Genomic DNA, 13796 nt, shown 5'->3' with positions numbered 1-13796 from the left:
TCTAGAGAAGGAATACCTTCTAATATTTTAACGGATAATGGGGTGCAATTTGTATCCAGAGAAATGCAGACGTTTTTTGCAAAACAAGGTATCAAGCACAAAAAAATCGTCATTGTATCACCCAGAAACCAATGGCATGGTTGAGAGGTACAACCGTGTACTAAAAGAAACTATTAACATGGCAAGGTAAAGGGGTCTGGATTGGCGTAATCAAATTTGGGATAAGGTTGAAGCTTACAGGGTATCGCCCCACTCTGTCACGAATAGGACTCCTTTTGAATTATTCAGGGCCATATGTCCCAATACTTTGGTAGCTCCCCCGTGGGTAAACAATATGCAACCTGAGTTAATCACTAAGAATGATAAGTCTAATTGGAGGGTGAAAGAATCAGGAAAAACTGTATCTAGGAAAGAGAATTTTGATGTGAGGAAATCTGTGAAGAGGACTGCTGTGAAAGTGGGGGATTGGGTTCTCATAAAGAACCCAATCAAAAAGAGATCTGGAGAACGATTTTTGAAACCCATTCAAGTAATAAAAGTGTTCAGTAATGCTATAAAAACTGCTGACCACCGCATTTGGAATTTTAACAGGGTGGTGGTTGTAAGGAAAGATATGTTGACTGGTCAAAAGTTGTCCGGTTGTGATGATGCAAGCAGAGCCCCCCAAAGCATTCGCAGATCCCCCAGAGTTCCCAAGCCTCCTATGTTTCTAAAAGATTTTGTTAAATAGGTTTTTGAACATTGTTATGTTGTAATATAGATTTGCACTCTTGGTGTAATTCATACACTTTCTTTGTAAAGGAAGGGGATGTGTGGCATCGTAGAATGTTCCTCACGTTGCCAGGGGAAAAGGAATGTTTGTGATTGATAGGATGGAACGATGTTAGGAAGCGGAGCAGTTGAAGCCAGCCTGAGATGCTTGCAGGAGCTCCTGGTGGATGGGATCTTTTACTTACAATAAACCTGAAGAACCTACATCTATTTCTGGCTTTAAGTACTTTATTACAATGTGCTTACTATTCTAATGTGTTATGATAATACAAAGGCTATTTTTATATAACCGTGTGTGGAGTTTCTTTTGTGGTGGGCCTGGGATGTTGTTGCTGTGTGCGTGTGCAAATGCCTTACACATTGCCTCCGGGATAAGCCTGACTGCTCGTGCCAAGCTACCAAGGGGGTGAGCAAGGGTTATCTTTGGCATGTAACTTCCTTGCCCTGACTAGAGTGGTGGTTTCTGCCTGGCTTTGGCGCACGCCTTAGCCAGCCAGAAATCCCATTTCTAACAGTAACCAAAAGACACACAAATGATAGACGGAATTCGGAATAATTCAAATATTCACCCCCAGTCGAGCGATCTGGGTTAAATCCATTGTACTTTTGCTCACCATGCCACGCCAGTTAAGACTTAGCCATATTCAAATCATTGGCCCTGCTCCTCATGGGTACATTCCAGCTTGAACTTTCAAGTCAGGTCCTCCCTGGACCAGAAACAAGCATACTGGGACCGGTTTTGGGGTATCACCCCTCATCAGTCATCTTGAATCCAGTGCACAGTGAGCCCGGGACCGACGTCTAGGCATACCCATGGCCCTGTATATGGTTCCTCCCCAGGGTGGGCTTTTCTATGGTACATTGGCTGTGCAGTGCCTTTCTAATAAATGCCTTGTCACTTTCTGTACATTCATACGGTTACTTCATTAAGAACACTTTAGCACATTCTCCAGGAACTCGCCCAGAGTTCTGCAAAGTCATTCTTTACTTCATCACCTAACTCGCCATTGCCTCAGAACACTACATATTCATAGCAGATCTCAGCTTCCACATGGAAGACCTTAGCAACGTCAGCACTGCCAACCTAATAGAAAGCATGAACAACATCGGCCTCATCCAACTCGTCATCGACCCAACACACATTGTAGGGCACATGCTTGACTCCAGCCTCATCTCCAGTGAAACAATCAAGGATCCGCCATATCAGAGAACTCACCTGGACCAACAACTCCATTGTCCACTTCATCATCACAGGGCACAATACTACGGAACCAAAGCCAGACAACCCAGCGCAACTGGAAAACTGTCTCAGACGAGAACTGAAACACTCTCCATGCTAACTGACTGGACACAGCTCCAGACCTTACACAGGCCCTCAGGAACTTCACAGACTGGATCACGACTATGTCACCCCCACGGAGTGGACCAAGATCAGAGAATCGGCAGAGAGTGTCAACTTCTTTACCCCGGAACTTCAGACCTCTAAATGAGACTGTTGTTGGCTAGAAAGAAGATGGCGTACCAATAAGGATACAGTGCACTACACCACCTTCAGGACAGCGATCAACCACTACCATCTCCTCCTTAAAGAAGCAAAGAAGAATGCCTTCACATGCTGCATAGAGATCAGCTCAAACCACAGCAATGAGCTCTTCACTATCGTTATGGAATTCAGCAACCCTGCAGCCACCGAGAATATCATAACTCCCTCCTAGGATCTGTGCTACACGCTTGCTGGCTACTTTCATTAGAAGATCATGGCATCTACAGGGACTTTGAACCTCAGCTCTCTGCCAGCGACAGCCTCGACCTCCTCACACCCACTGACACTAACTCTGACCGCTTCCTGGGATCTTCTCATTGCACAAGAAACCACCTCTATAATGAACTCCATGCACTCTGGGGTACCCACTGATACATGCCCCCACCATATCTTTAACCTTAGGAGCAAGGCGATCAGATTAGAGCTCACAAACCCACTGAACAGATCGATCGCCATGGGCTCCTTCGCGGAAGAGTGGTAACACGTAGAAGTGAAACCCCTCCTAAAAAAAATCTTCAGCAGACCTAGAGCAGCTGAAGAACTCCCAACTGATACCACTGCTCTCGTTCCTGGTCATAGTCTTCGAGAGAACAATCAACAGTAAGCTGACCAGACACCTGGAGCACAACAACCTCCTGGACTCCTCCCAGTCAGGCTTCTGTGCCAATCAAAGCACAGAGACTGCCCTGATAGCAGCCACAGATGATATCAGAGCCCTCCTGGACCTCAGTCAGAATACAGCCCCCATCCTTCTTGACCTCTCGGCTGCCTTCGACATGGTCTCCCACCAGATCCTGATTGACAAGCTCCACCACATCGGAATCCAAGGAAATGCCCTCAAATGGATCACCTCCTACCTCACCAGAAAAACTCTGAAAATCAGACTCCCACCCTACTCCTGAGCCCAAGGACATCATCTGTGGTGCCCCACAAAGATCCTCCGTCATCCCCACCTTCTTCTACACTTACATGATACCCCTAGCCAACATTATTAAATCGCACGGGCTGAAAGTCATCTTCTACACCCACCTCACCAACTCCAGAGACAACTTACATAGGTGCACAGCCAACATCACCGACTGGATGAAGCACAACTGCCTAAAACTGAACACGGACAAGACAGATGTCCTCATCTTCAGTAACCACGCATCTCCTTGGAGCGACACATGGTGGTCAGCAGAACCTGGCTTCTTCCCCTCCCTTACAGACCATGCCCATGCGCTGTAAGATCTTTAGATCTTGCAGCTACCCATCAGCACCAGACAAATGATCACCCAAGCCCTGGTGACCAACTGGCTAGGCTACCTAAACACTGTATGTAGGAATCAACACTAACCTCCAGAGACAACTGCAGACAATGCAGAACTCAGCAGCAAGGCTAATCCTCAACCTCCTGAAGCAGACCCACATCACTCCCCACCTCAGTAAACTCTACCGGCTCCCAGTACAGAAAAGAGGCAAGATACTGACCCATGCTTATAAGGCACTCCATATCGAAGGAGCTGCCTACATCAGCCAAAGCTTATTCTTTAACCAGCCCGTCAGACACCTGCATTCTGCCTCCCTCTTGCTTGCTCACACTCCCAGAGTCTGACAAACCAGGCACGGAGGCTGCTCTTTCTCCCACCTGGCTGCAAAGACCTAGAATTAACTTCCCCTGCACTGGAGATCTGACACATCAATGAGTCTGGAAAGAACTCAAGACCTGGCTGTTCAACTGATCAGCCTCTCCGGAAAGCAACTCCTCCCCCAGCGGCTTGAGAATCTCACAGATGATTTGCTGCACTTAATAAATACCCATTGATTGATTTGAGTCCGTACATTCATATAGGTTTTTCTCAGTGGGGACTTTGATGTTGTTTAACTCTCCCTTACTAACAAATGCCTTGCTACAATCAGTGCAGTCTTCAGGGTGGACTTTTGATGTTGCGTTAGCTCTCCATTTATAAATTCATGGTCACATTGAATATATTTATAGAGTTTCTCTCCTGTGTGAACATTCTGATATATTACATGTTGTTTTGTAATTGATCCCTTGCCACATTCTATTTATTATTAGGGTTTCTCCCTAGTGTGGATTTGTTGATGCTGCATCAGCTTATTCTTCCTTGGAAGACTTTATTACACTCTGTAAATACATAGGATTGTTTGCCATGTAGATTTTCAGACATCACTTAAGTTGTCCATTTATTATGAATGCTTTGTGATATTCAATACATGCATTTTCTCTGCTGTGTGAACTTCCTGATTTTGTATTCAATTTTGTTTTGTGATGAATACCTTGTCACATTCTGTAAATTCATGTGGTTTCTCCCCACTGTGGATCTGATATTGTTTTAAATCTCCCTTTACAATAAATAGCTTGTCACATTCAGTGCAGTTGAATGGTCTCTTTCCATTTGGTATAAATGCTTTGTCACATTTTGTACACTAATATAGTTTCTCTCATGTGGGAACTTTCTGGTGAATTTTTAAACTTTGCTTTGTAATAACTGCTAAGTCACATTCAGTACAGCCCTATCGTTTCTCACCAGCGTGGAATTTGATGTACTATTATGTACATTCATAGGGTTTCTCCCCTGTGTGGACTATCTGATGTTGCATAAGAAGTGACTTTCTAATAAATGCCTTCTCACATTCAGTGCAGTTGAATGGTTTCTCTCCAATGTGGATTTTCTAATGTCGCTTCGGCTCTCCATTTGTTATAAATGCTTTGTCACATTCAGTGCATTCATACGGTTCCCCCCGCAGTGTGGACCTTTTGATGTTGCTTTAGCTGTCTATATATTATAAATGCATTGCCACATTCTGTACGTTCATACGGTTTCTCCCCAGTGTGGATATTTTGATGTCGCTTCAGCTCTCCATTTGTTATAAATGCTTTGTCACATTCTGTACATTGATATGGTCTCTCTCCAGTGTGGACTTTTTGATGTCGCTTCAGCTCTCCATTTGCTATAAATGCTTTGTCACATTCTGTACATTGATATGGTCTCTCTCCAGTGTGGACTTTTTGATGTCGTTTCAGCTCTCTATTTGTTATAAATGCTTTGTCACATTCTGAACATTGATATGGTCTCTCTCCAGTGTAGACTTTTTGATGTCGCTTCAGATCTCGATTGGTTATAAATGGTTTGGCACATTCTGTACATTGATATGGTCTCTCTCCAGTGTGGACTTTTTGATGTTGCTTAAGCTGGACATTTGTTATGAATGCTTTGTCACATTCTGTACATTGATGTGGTTTCTCCCCAGTGTGGACTCTCTGATGTTCCATTAGATTTGACTTTCTAATGAATGCTTTGTCACATTCTGTACATTGGTATGGTTTCTCTCCAATGTGGATTTTCCGATGTTGATTTAGCCCTCTATTTCTTATAAATGATTTGTCACATTCTGTACATTGATATGATCTCTCGCCAGTGTGGGTTTTCTGATGGTTTTTTAGGTGTCCACTGAAAATAAATGCCATGTCACATTCTGTACATTTATATGGTTTCTCCCCAGTGTGGATTTTCTGATGTTGTTTTAGCTGTCCATTTGTTATAAATGCCTTGTCACATTCTGTACATTTATATGGTTTCTCCCCAGTGTGGATTTTCTGATGTTGTTTTAGCTGCCAATTTGTTATAAATGCTTTGTCACATTCTGTACATTGATATGGTTTCTCCCCAGTGTGGACTTTCTGATGTTTCATTAGATGTGACTTTCTAATGTATGCCATGTCACATTCTGTACATTGGTATGGTTTCTCCCCAGTGTGGATTTTCTGATGTTGCTTTAGCTCTCTATTTCTTATAAATGATTTGTCACATTCTGTACATTGATATGATCGCTCTCCAGTGTGGGTTTTCTGGTGTTGCCTCAGCTCTCCATTTGTTATAAATGCTTTGTCACATTCTGTACATTGATATGATCTCTCTCCAGTGTGGGTTTTCTGATGGTATTTTAGGTTGTCACTGAAAATATATGCCATGTCACATTCTGTACATTTATATGGCTTCTCCCCAGTGTGGATTTTCAGATGTCGTTTTAGCTCTCCATTCGTTATAAATGCTTTGTCACATTCTGTACATTGATACAGTTTCTCCCCAGTGTGGATTTTCTGATGTTGTGTTAGCGTTCCATTTGTTATAAATGCTTTGTCACATTCTGCACATTGATATGGTTTCTCCCCAGTGTGGACTTTCTGATGATTCATTAGATGTGACTTTCTAATGAATGCCATGTCACATTCTGTACATTGGTATGGTTTCTCCCCAGTGTGGATTTTCTGATGTTGTGTTAGCTTTTCATTTCTTATAAATGCTTTGTCACATTCTGTACATTCATACGGTTTCTCCCCAGTGTGGATTTTCTGATGCCTTCTTAGATTCTCCTTCCTTCCGAACACTTTATTACATTCTGTACATTGATATGGTTTCTCCTCTACGTGGACACTCTGATGCTGCACTAGGTCTTTCATTGCAAAGAACGCGTTTCCACAGTCAGTCCATCGATCTGGTTTTTCTCCAGTAAGAAGTTTCTTATGTCACACTTGCTCTTTTTTTGCCTAATAAATGTTTTGTCACATTCTAGAAATTCATACGGTTTCTGTCCTGTGTGTTCTTTCTGGTACCAGGTTATCTCTTCCTTCGTAATGAGCACCTCAGACTTGCTTCAGTAGGTCAGTGTGTTGTGTCTCCAATGTCTATCAGCTGATATCTAAGAGCCAAGTACAGACCTCATTGGGCAGTTTGGATTTTCTGCTGTAGAAAAAGATTTCGGCGAGGCATTAGCCCTCCAGGGAAGAGTTTTTGAGGCATACTGTTTTTACATCACTGCCCACACCAGTGATGCTTAATAGCTTTACTTTTTTCGTTTATTACTGCATTTATTTCACCTGTTGGATTAAGAAAAAGAAACAATGAATAAGCTTAAATGCAAAGCTCATCAGAAAAACCAATTGGCATTTAATGATACATTTAAGTGTCCATATAGACAAGTGCGCTGAAGAAATTCTAGATTCCACTTTCAATGTAAAGATGCAATAGGCAGAGTAAGGGCATACAATCCTTACACGATCCCCTTATATCGAGGAGTGTGGACTCAAGGAGTAACCAAGAGACCAGAGACTGTTGCTTGTTCAGCGAGTGAGATCTTCTCCCACGACACACTACAATGTTAAATCCACAGCAACAAGATGCCTCCCTTCTTAGCCAGGGAACGGTTCCTATGATCACACGGCCTAACAAATAATGCAAGATTGAGCCTGTTAGAAACCGGGTCTCTAGTTGGCAGAGGAACGCACCATGTCCAAGTAGGGCCAGCAATCCTAGTCAGGGTAAGTCACAACACAATTCCAAATTATCCTGTGCTCACCCCTGGTAGCTGGGTACAGAGCAGACAGGCTTAAAAGGCAATGTTTAAAGGGTTTGTGCAATGCATCAAACAACAACTAGGCCTGGGCTAAAAATTTCGTTCCATTCGCGGAAATTGCGATAATTTGTCGTTTTCGCGTTCCGCGGAAAGCGCGAAAATGTCAAAATTTCCGCATTCCGCACCTTTGCGATAATTTGGTTCTTGCTCGCGCTGTAAAATAATACATTCTCGCGCGATCGCCTTACCTGAATCCCTGCGTTCGCCAACAAGTTTTCTTGATCAGGTCACATTCTCCATGAGATGGTGTATTGTTTTTAGCCATTTGCGCTGTCTCGCGACAGTTCGCGCCCGCAGTGACGTCATGCGTCGCGCGATCACGTCTTTCTTCTCGCGATCATGCACCGCGAGACAACTGAAAACAAGATGGCCGCGCCCGCGAGCAACCGCACGGGTAAGTTGCCGAGCCGCAACCATGCAGAAAATCTCGCGAACATGCGGGAAAAAAACTTCCGCATCTTCGCGATATTTCCGCGTGTTTGCGATAATTTTCAACATTTTCGCGATAATTTGCGAAAGTGGATTTCGCAAATTCCGCCCACCCCTAACAACAACACAGTGAATACCTCACAAAAAGACTCATCAACAGTTTAGGAAAATAGAGAACATTTATCTGAGTAAAACAAGTCCAAAATCAATCAAGTAGAAGCTGAGATATTGAATGTTGAAGAAATAAAAGCTAATAAAACGATTAAAAGCAGGTAACGCTAAAAAAGGATACTTCAGGTTGGTCAAGAGGGACTGGTGCAAATTCAAAGTGCAGGCCGACTATGATGGAGAGCAGGAAGACTACAGGGACCCATTTGGGCCCACTGAACACAGTACCTTGGAGCTTGGGGTGCAGTGTGCTTGGGGAGGCCTTGTGCCATCTAGCGGCAGAGACTTTGCAGGGCTTCGTGCTGCGTCACACCGGATTTAGCAGAGACTCAGCTGCAGAACCCACCTCTGAGGTCCAGAACTTAGAGGGGGCACCTCAGGCAAGGGTAGGACTTACAGAAGGGAGAGTCCAGCAGCATCAGCAGAACTGCAGGAATTCTTTTGTGTCTATGACACTTCAGAAACAGGAGGCAACTAACAAGCCCTTGGAGAACAGTTTGGAGTGAAGGCAGAGTTTACCTCTCCTTCCAGGAATCAGAGTGCTGCACGTCCCAGGGCAACACACAGAAAAGCAGTTCTTCCACAAAAACAATCCAGTTGAGTCTTTTCTGCAGCACCACAGTTCTTCTGACAGCGGTTCTGTGTAGATCCAGAAGTGTCGGATTTGACGGGGCCAGAGACTTAGCACTTACGTCCAAATGTGCATTTGATCTGAGGGAAACTCCAAAGAGTGGTTTTGAAGTGCACCAGTATCTCTTTCAATCCCAGCACTCACTCCAGACTACCAAAGGGAGTTATCAGTAATTTGTATGGGTCAGTCTGCTACCCTGTGATGTGTAAGGGTGGGCCCATTCCTCCCATCTGCCCAGGAAGACCCATCAGAATACAGATGGATGCAGATGGGTGCTAAATCACACCCAACCCATGCACTGTCTGTGGGTGTCTAGACGGAATGCACAAAGGGGTCGGTCACCTAGCCCAGACGTGTATTAGAGACAGGGTGTAAGGCACAAAGAGCAGTACAAGCATAGAAAAGTCCACTTTCTAAAAGTAGCATTTTTAAAATAGGAATGTTAAATCAGACTTTACCAGTAAAGAGGATTTATCATTACTATTCCAAAGATATGAAATATGAAACTTGAAACGGCTACTCCTTTCCAATCAGGAATTACAGCTTAAAGGTATTCTAAGGAATTCCCAGTTCTAGCCAATGAAAGTCGGCCTTACAGCAGTGAAACATTAATTTAGCTGTTTGTCATTACCAGGACATGTAAAACATAGAATATATGTTCTGACTTTTACTTACATAGCGCTCTCCCTTTGGTTTACCAAGGGCCATCTTTAGGGGCAACTTATATGTAAAGAAAGGAGATTTGAAGGCTTGGCAAGTAGTTTTAAATGTAAAGTTGATGTGGCAGTAAACTGCACACACACAGGCACTGCAGTGGCAGGCTTGAGACATGGTTTCAGGCTTGAGGAACTTTGATTTTCGATCACGATCGAATCGACCCGCCATTTTGTAACCCGCCGCCATTTTGTGTTGCCATCACTCAGGCAGCACGGCGAACGAAGTCTATTCTGCCTTTCCCGTAGCTTGGTGTCAAAATACGTCCTCGGCCTTGTTTGCGAGACTGGTGTTTGGACTAGCCGAGTACACTAATCCGTGTCTGGCTCTCCTAATCCCTGTTTCAACTATCTGTAGGCTCACACCATTTTTTCCTGATCATATCTTATCGACTGGCCTTCACTGTCTCCTGCCAGCATTCTCTTGTGTCATGCACGTCCTCCAATACACACAAATGTATCTCACCACCTGCAAGTCAGTTGTATTCTGTTAATGAATCAGTTCGGGGGTGGGATAACAAACATAGTTGGAGGAGCGGACTCTTCGAGACATCTGATCTTTTTGTTTTCGAACCTTTCTTACTGTCATACCTGTGCTCGAGAAGGAGTCGCGGCCGCATGCGTACTTCCGCATCTCTCAATATAAAACTCCTTGTTTTGGACAGCATGACGCTTCGCGTTCTAGTTGTTGAGACGACACGTCACTTCCGGGTATTCCCTTCCGCATCCGGAGCTTGTTCGTCCGAGGAGAAGCGTCGCACCTGGATTCCTGATTCTTCCGTTTTGAATCTCTGAGTGAGCGGCCTGAACTGGAGTCCCTAGAAGCTTGTCGGACTGGTTCTTCGCGGGAACTTCACCACACTCAGGCGGTAACGCGCTCACGCACATTTAGAGGGGCTTGTCCCTTCGTTGAAGTGCTCGCAGCGGGCTGTTTTGAAGCTCTCATCAGTTACACTTCGTCCTTCCTTGAATCATAGTCTCTCGGGGTGGGAGATAGGGGCTTGTACAAAGACGTTGTGGCATCTGCATCTACTTATATGATTAGCCGCTACACATTTATGCAACCCCAATTCCTGCTGTGCTAATCCCTACATTTTGTAGTGTCTTATATGTTTCTAAAACGTTACGAAAACGAATGCCCTTTTTTGTTATGCTTTTCCTGTGATGCTCGGTATGACAAGGAGCCATTGACAAGCATCAGAGGATTCCAATAGGATTATGCCGAGAACAATCTACCTTATAGCATATGAGTGGACATTATTGGTTGTGCTGATAACAACCAAAGGGTTTAACGCTGCCACTTGACAGTCCTTGACACCGCTCCTTTAAAAGGGTAAGAAGAGTAGAGACACTCTCTATACATTTGGTTAGAGCACATAGGAGGTATATACTTAACGCTATTGTTTCTTCGTAGGAGTTTCACACTGGTCGTTTAAGTCATTTGTCCTTTTGATTGACCATCCGAGGAAGAGGGGAGCATTACAGGTAGATCCTGGGTTACTTGTTGAGTCATTGCTGGTCTACTTATTAAGCTAACTGTCTGCTAAGGTCGCCTTTTGTCTGCAGGACTTCATTTGAATCTCAGTGGTGGCTCTCGAGGTGCTGGAAGTGCGCTGCACCTGCCTTATTTCTCATTCCCTTGTCTCCCCTCTTCCCCCCCATCCACTTGTTCTGCTTTGACTTTGTTGGGCGGACTGGTGGTGGAGGGACGTGGGGAACGGTCTTCTGTTTCCTGCTTCCTGTCCCCGCAGAGACCTCAGGTGAGCCTGACACTTACTGGTTCCGCTTTGTTTTCCACTTACCCTATTGGCTCTTTTCTTCTTTGCTTGGGGCGTGTGTTTCGTTAATAATTCTGTATTGTATAGTATTTAATCTGATGCGCCACAGAGTGAAGTGGCAGTCTCCTGAGAACCTACTTTGTGTACTTCTAGGATAACTGTACTAGCTGCAGCTAAATAAATCCAATCTTCTAACGCCGACAGAGTGTCCCGTGTCTCTGTGTAACGAAGCAGGTGAACCCAGAAGACGGAGGGCGTACCCTGCGCCGCCAGGTCCAAAAGGTTCTGGTTCTTCAATTGGCGCCCAACGTAGGGCGGCTTCAGTGGTACCGGTTCTGCTCGAAGGTCGTGAGGAACCTCGCAAGAAAATTCCGGAGGGTTCGCGAGCCACACTAAGCGTCCCCTGTATGTTGAAAGTGGTCCGAAGGTCTTTTGCAGCGCGGTTACTCCTTCCTGACGGCTACTGGCGACCGCTGCCCTGCTTTGGCCCATTCCTTTGGTGATGTATGGTAAAGCGAGACGATAGACGGGCCTCTGTTGGTGGAAGAAGACGTCCTTAGTTAAGTTAAGTATTTTCGTGGGTCGCGCCCACAACTTTGGTTCTTTGTTTGATGTCCTTAGGTTACTTAGATTTAGTTTTTGCAGAGACTAAAGCCGAGGGTAAGTGCATTTGTGCTGCGTAAACTGATTTTACTCCCTTGAAGTTTGTGAACGGTCCAGAGACATTGTGAAATGCCTGGTCTGACTAAGCTTGGAAGAATTTGTTGTCTTGGTTGTAATAGGGACTCCCGACTTGAGGACTCTTGTCCGATTCCTTCGGTTGGAACTCCCACATATGAGCTCTACTCGAAACATGGTATCGGCCCCATTGCCTTTAACGAGACATGGACTCGATACACGAAAAAAGATGGTGTTCTTGAATGGCCAGAAAACTGTAGTTTTGATCCCGATGTGCTAGATAATTTAGAAACAGTTTTGTTCAAAAGGAAAGCCCGGCCGGCAATGTTTGACTCTCTCCGCCTTTGGCGTAAGGAAGCCAAACAGTAAGAAATTAAACAAGCAAAACGAGTTAGGAAAGCACAGGGTATGACGATTATACAGGCTGCCCAACAGTTCAAAAATGATGAAATTGACAATGCGACTGAAATCTCAGAAAGACAACATCGTATGACGATAGATAAATGCTATCCGGTGTTGCCCGTTTCTCCTTCTAATAATAAGAAAGATATAGAAGAAGATCCCCTAATGTCTCATTTATTAAGGTTGCCTCCACCTTATGCGCAAAATGCTAATGTGCCTCAGCCGTTACAGCCTGCTCAAATGCTGGTAGTACCTCCGCCGGTTCCGGCTCTTCAACATTTGCCTCCTCCAGCATTACCGCCTTTGCCGGTTTCACCATTAGTCTCAATTTCTCAACCTTCATCTCCTGATCCTAGCTCTCCTTTGCCTTCTGCTCCTCCTGTAATTTCTAGTCCTGTTAGTTCTCCTAATATTCTGTCTCCTATTCTGATGTCTAATTCACCATCTATGCGTAAGCGTCTCACAGATTCCGTTACTAGTATTTTATCTCCTTTCTTTGGAGCTCTTAATGCGTCTCCGGCTTTTGCTCGAAGACAATCACGTAGTCAGTTTCCAGAGTTCGAGGAACGAGAGAAGCTAGATTCTCTGGCACGAAGATGGATCAAGACGGGTCCACAATATAGTGTGTCTGATATTATGCTTACCTTTTTGCAATAGAATGCGCCTACACAGAGATATGTTTTTAATGTAATGTGCGACATTCTCATTAAAGAATGGGAAGATGTGAGTTCGAGTCCGATCTCACAAGATTTATTAGATGTCCAAGCCAATTTTGAAAAAGGATTTATTGTAGGTTCCAAAGTTGAGGAAGCTGTAAGGACACTCATCTCTTTTAGAACCTTATTGTTCTCTCAGATTGTTCTTGATTCTGATCCGTCGGTTAAACTGACATAAAAAAATTACCCTATGAGAGAAGTTCCTCCAGTTTGGAAAGAGGAAGTTGCAGCCGCAGGTGCTAATCCTGCTATTCCAGCTCATTTCCAGCGTATATGGGTACATGTACCATGGAAAAGATCCGAAGTTTTGGCCCTTAAGCAGACTCTACTAGATCCTCGTAAGAACCCTGCAGGTTATTACAAAGAATTATCGCAGACAATCGATGCTTGTATTATGAATCTGGCAGATATTGATATGCTAATGTAGTTCCACAGACAATATGGGCTAAAATTCGTAGAGAGGATCACGCACAGGAACTGGGTGCTACTTGGGATGTCATAGCTGATACAGATAGAGACCAAGTGGGTGGTGCAAAACCTGACGCTTTG

At 44.3% G+C, this 13796-nt stretch overlaps 1 protein-coding gene across 2 annotated transcripts in view; it reads right to left on the bottom strand.

Moving 5' to 3' along the window:
* Positions 1-4470: 4470 nt before the first annotated feature.
* The window catches only part of LOC146822433 (uncharacterized), a 35395-nt gene continuing 26069 nt past the window's right edge, over positions 4471-13796 (bottom strand). For both annotated transcript variants that reach the window (XM_085613528.1, XM_085613527.1), the window contains exon 2: positions 4471-7196. In XM_085613528.1, the coding sequence (XP_085469654.1) occupies positions 5046-6779 (1734 nt within the window). In that variant the 5' untranslated portion in view covers positions 6780-7196 and the 3' untranslated portion in view covers positions 4471-5045. The remainder of the gene's footprint in view (positions 7197-13796) is intronic.

This window comes from Triturus cristatus, chromosome 6 (assembly GCF_964204655.1).
Source record: "Triturus cristatus chromosome 6, aTriCri1.1, whole genome shotgun sequence".
Lineage (NCBI taxonomy): Eukaryota > Metazoa > Chordata > Amphibia > Caudata > Salamandridae > Triturus > Triturus cristatus.
Note: the sequence above shows the minus strand (reverse complement) of the source record. Positions and strands in the feature narration are given on the sequence as shown.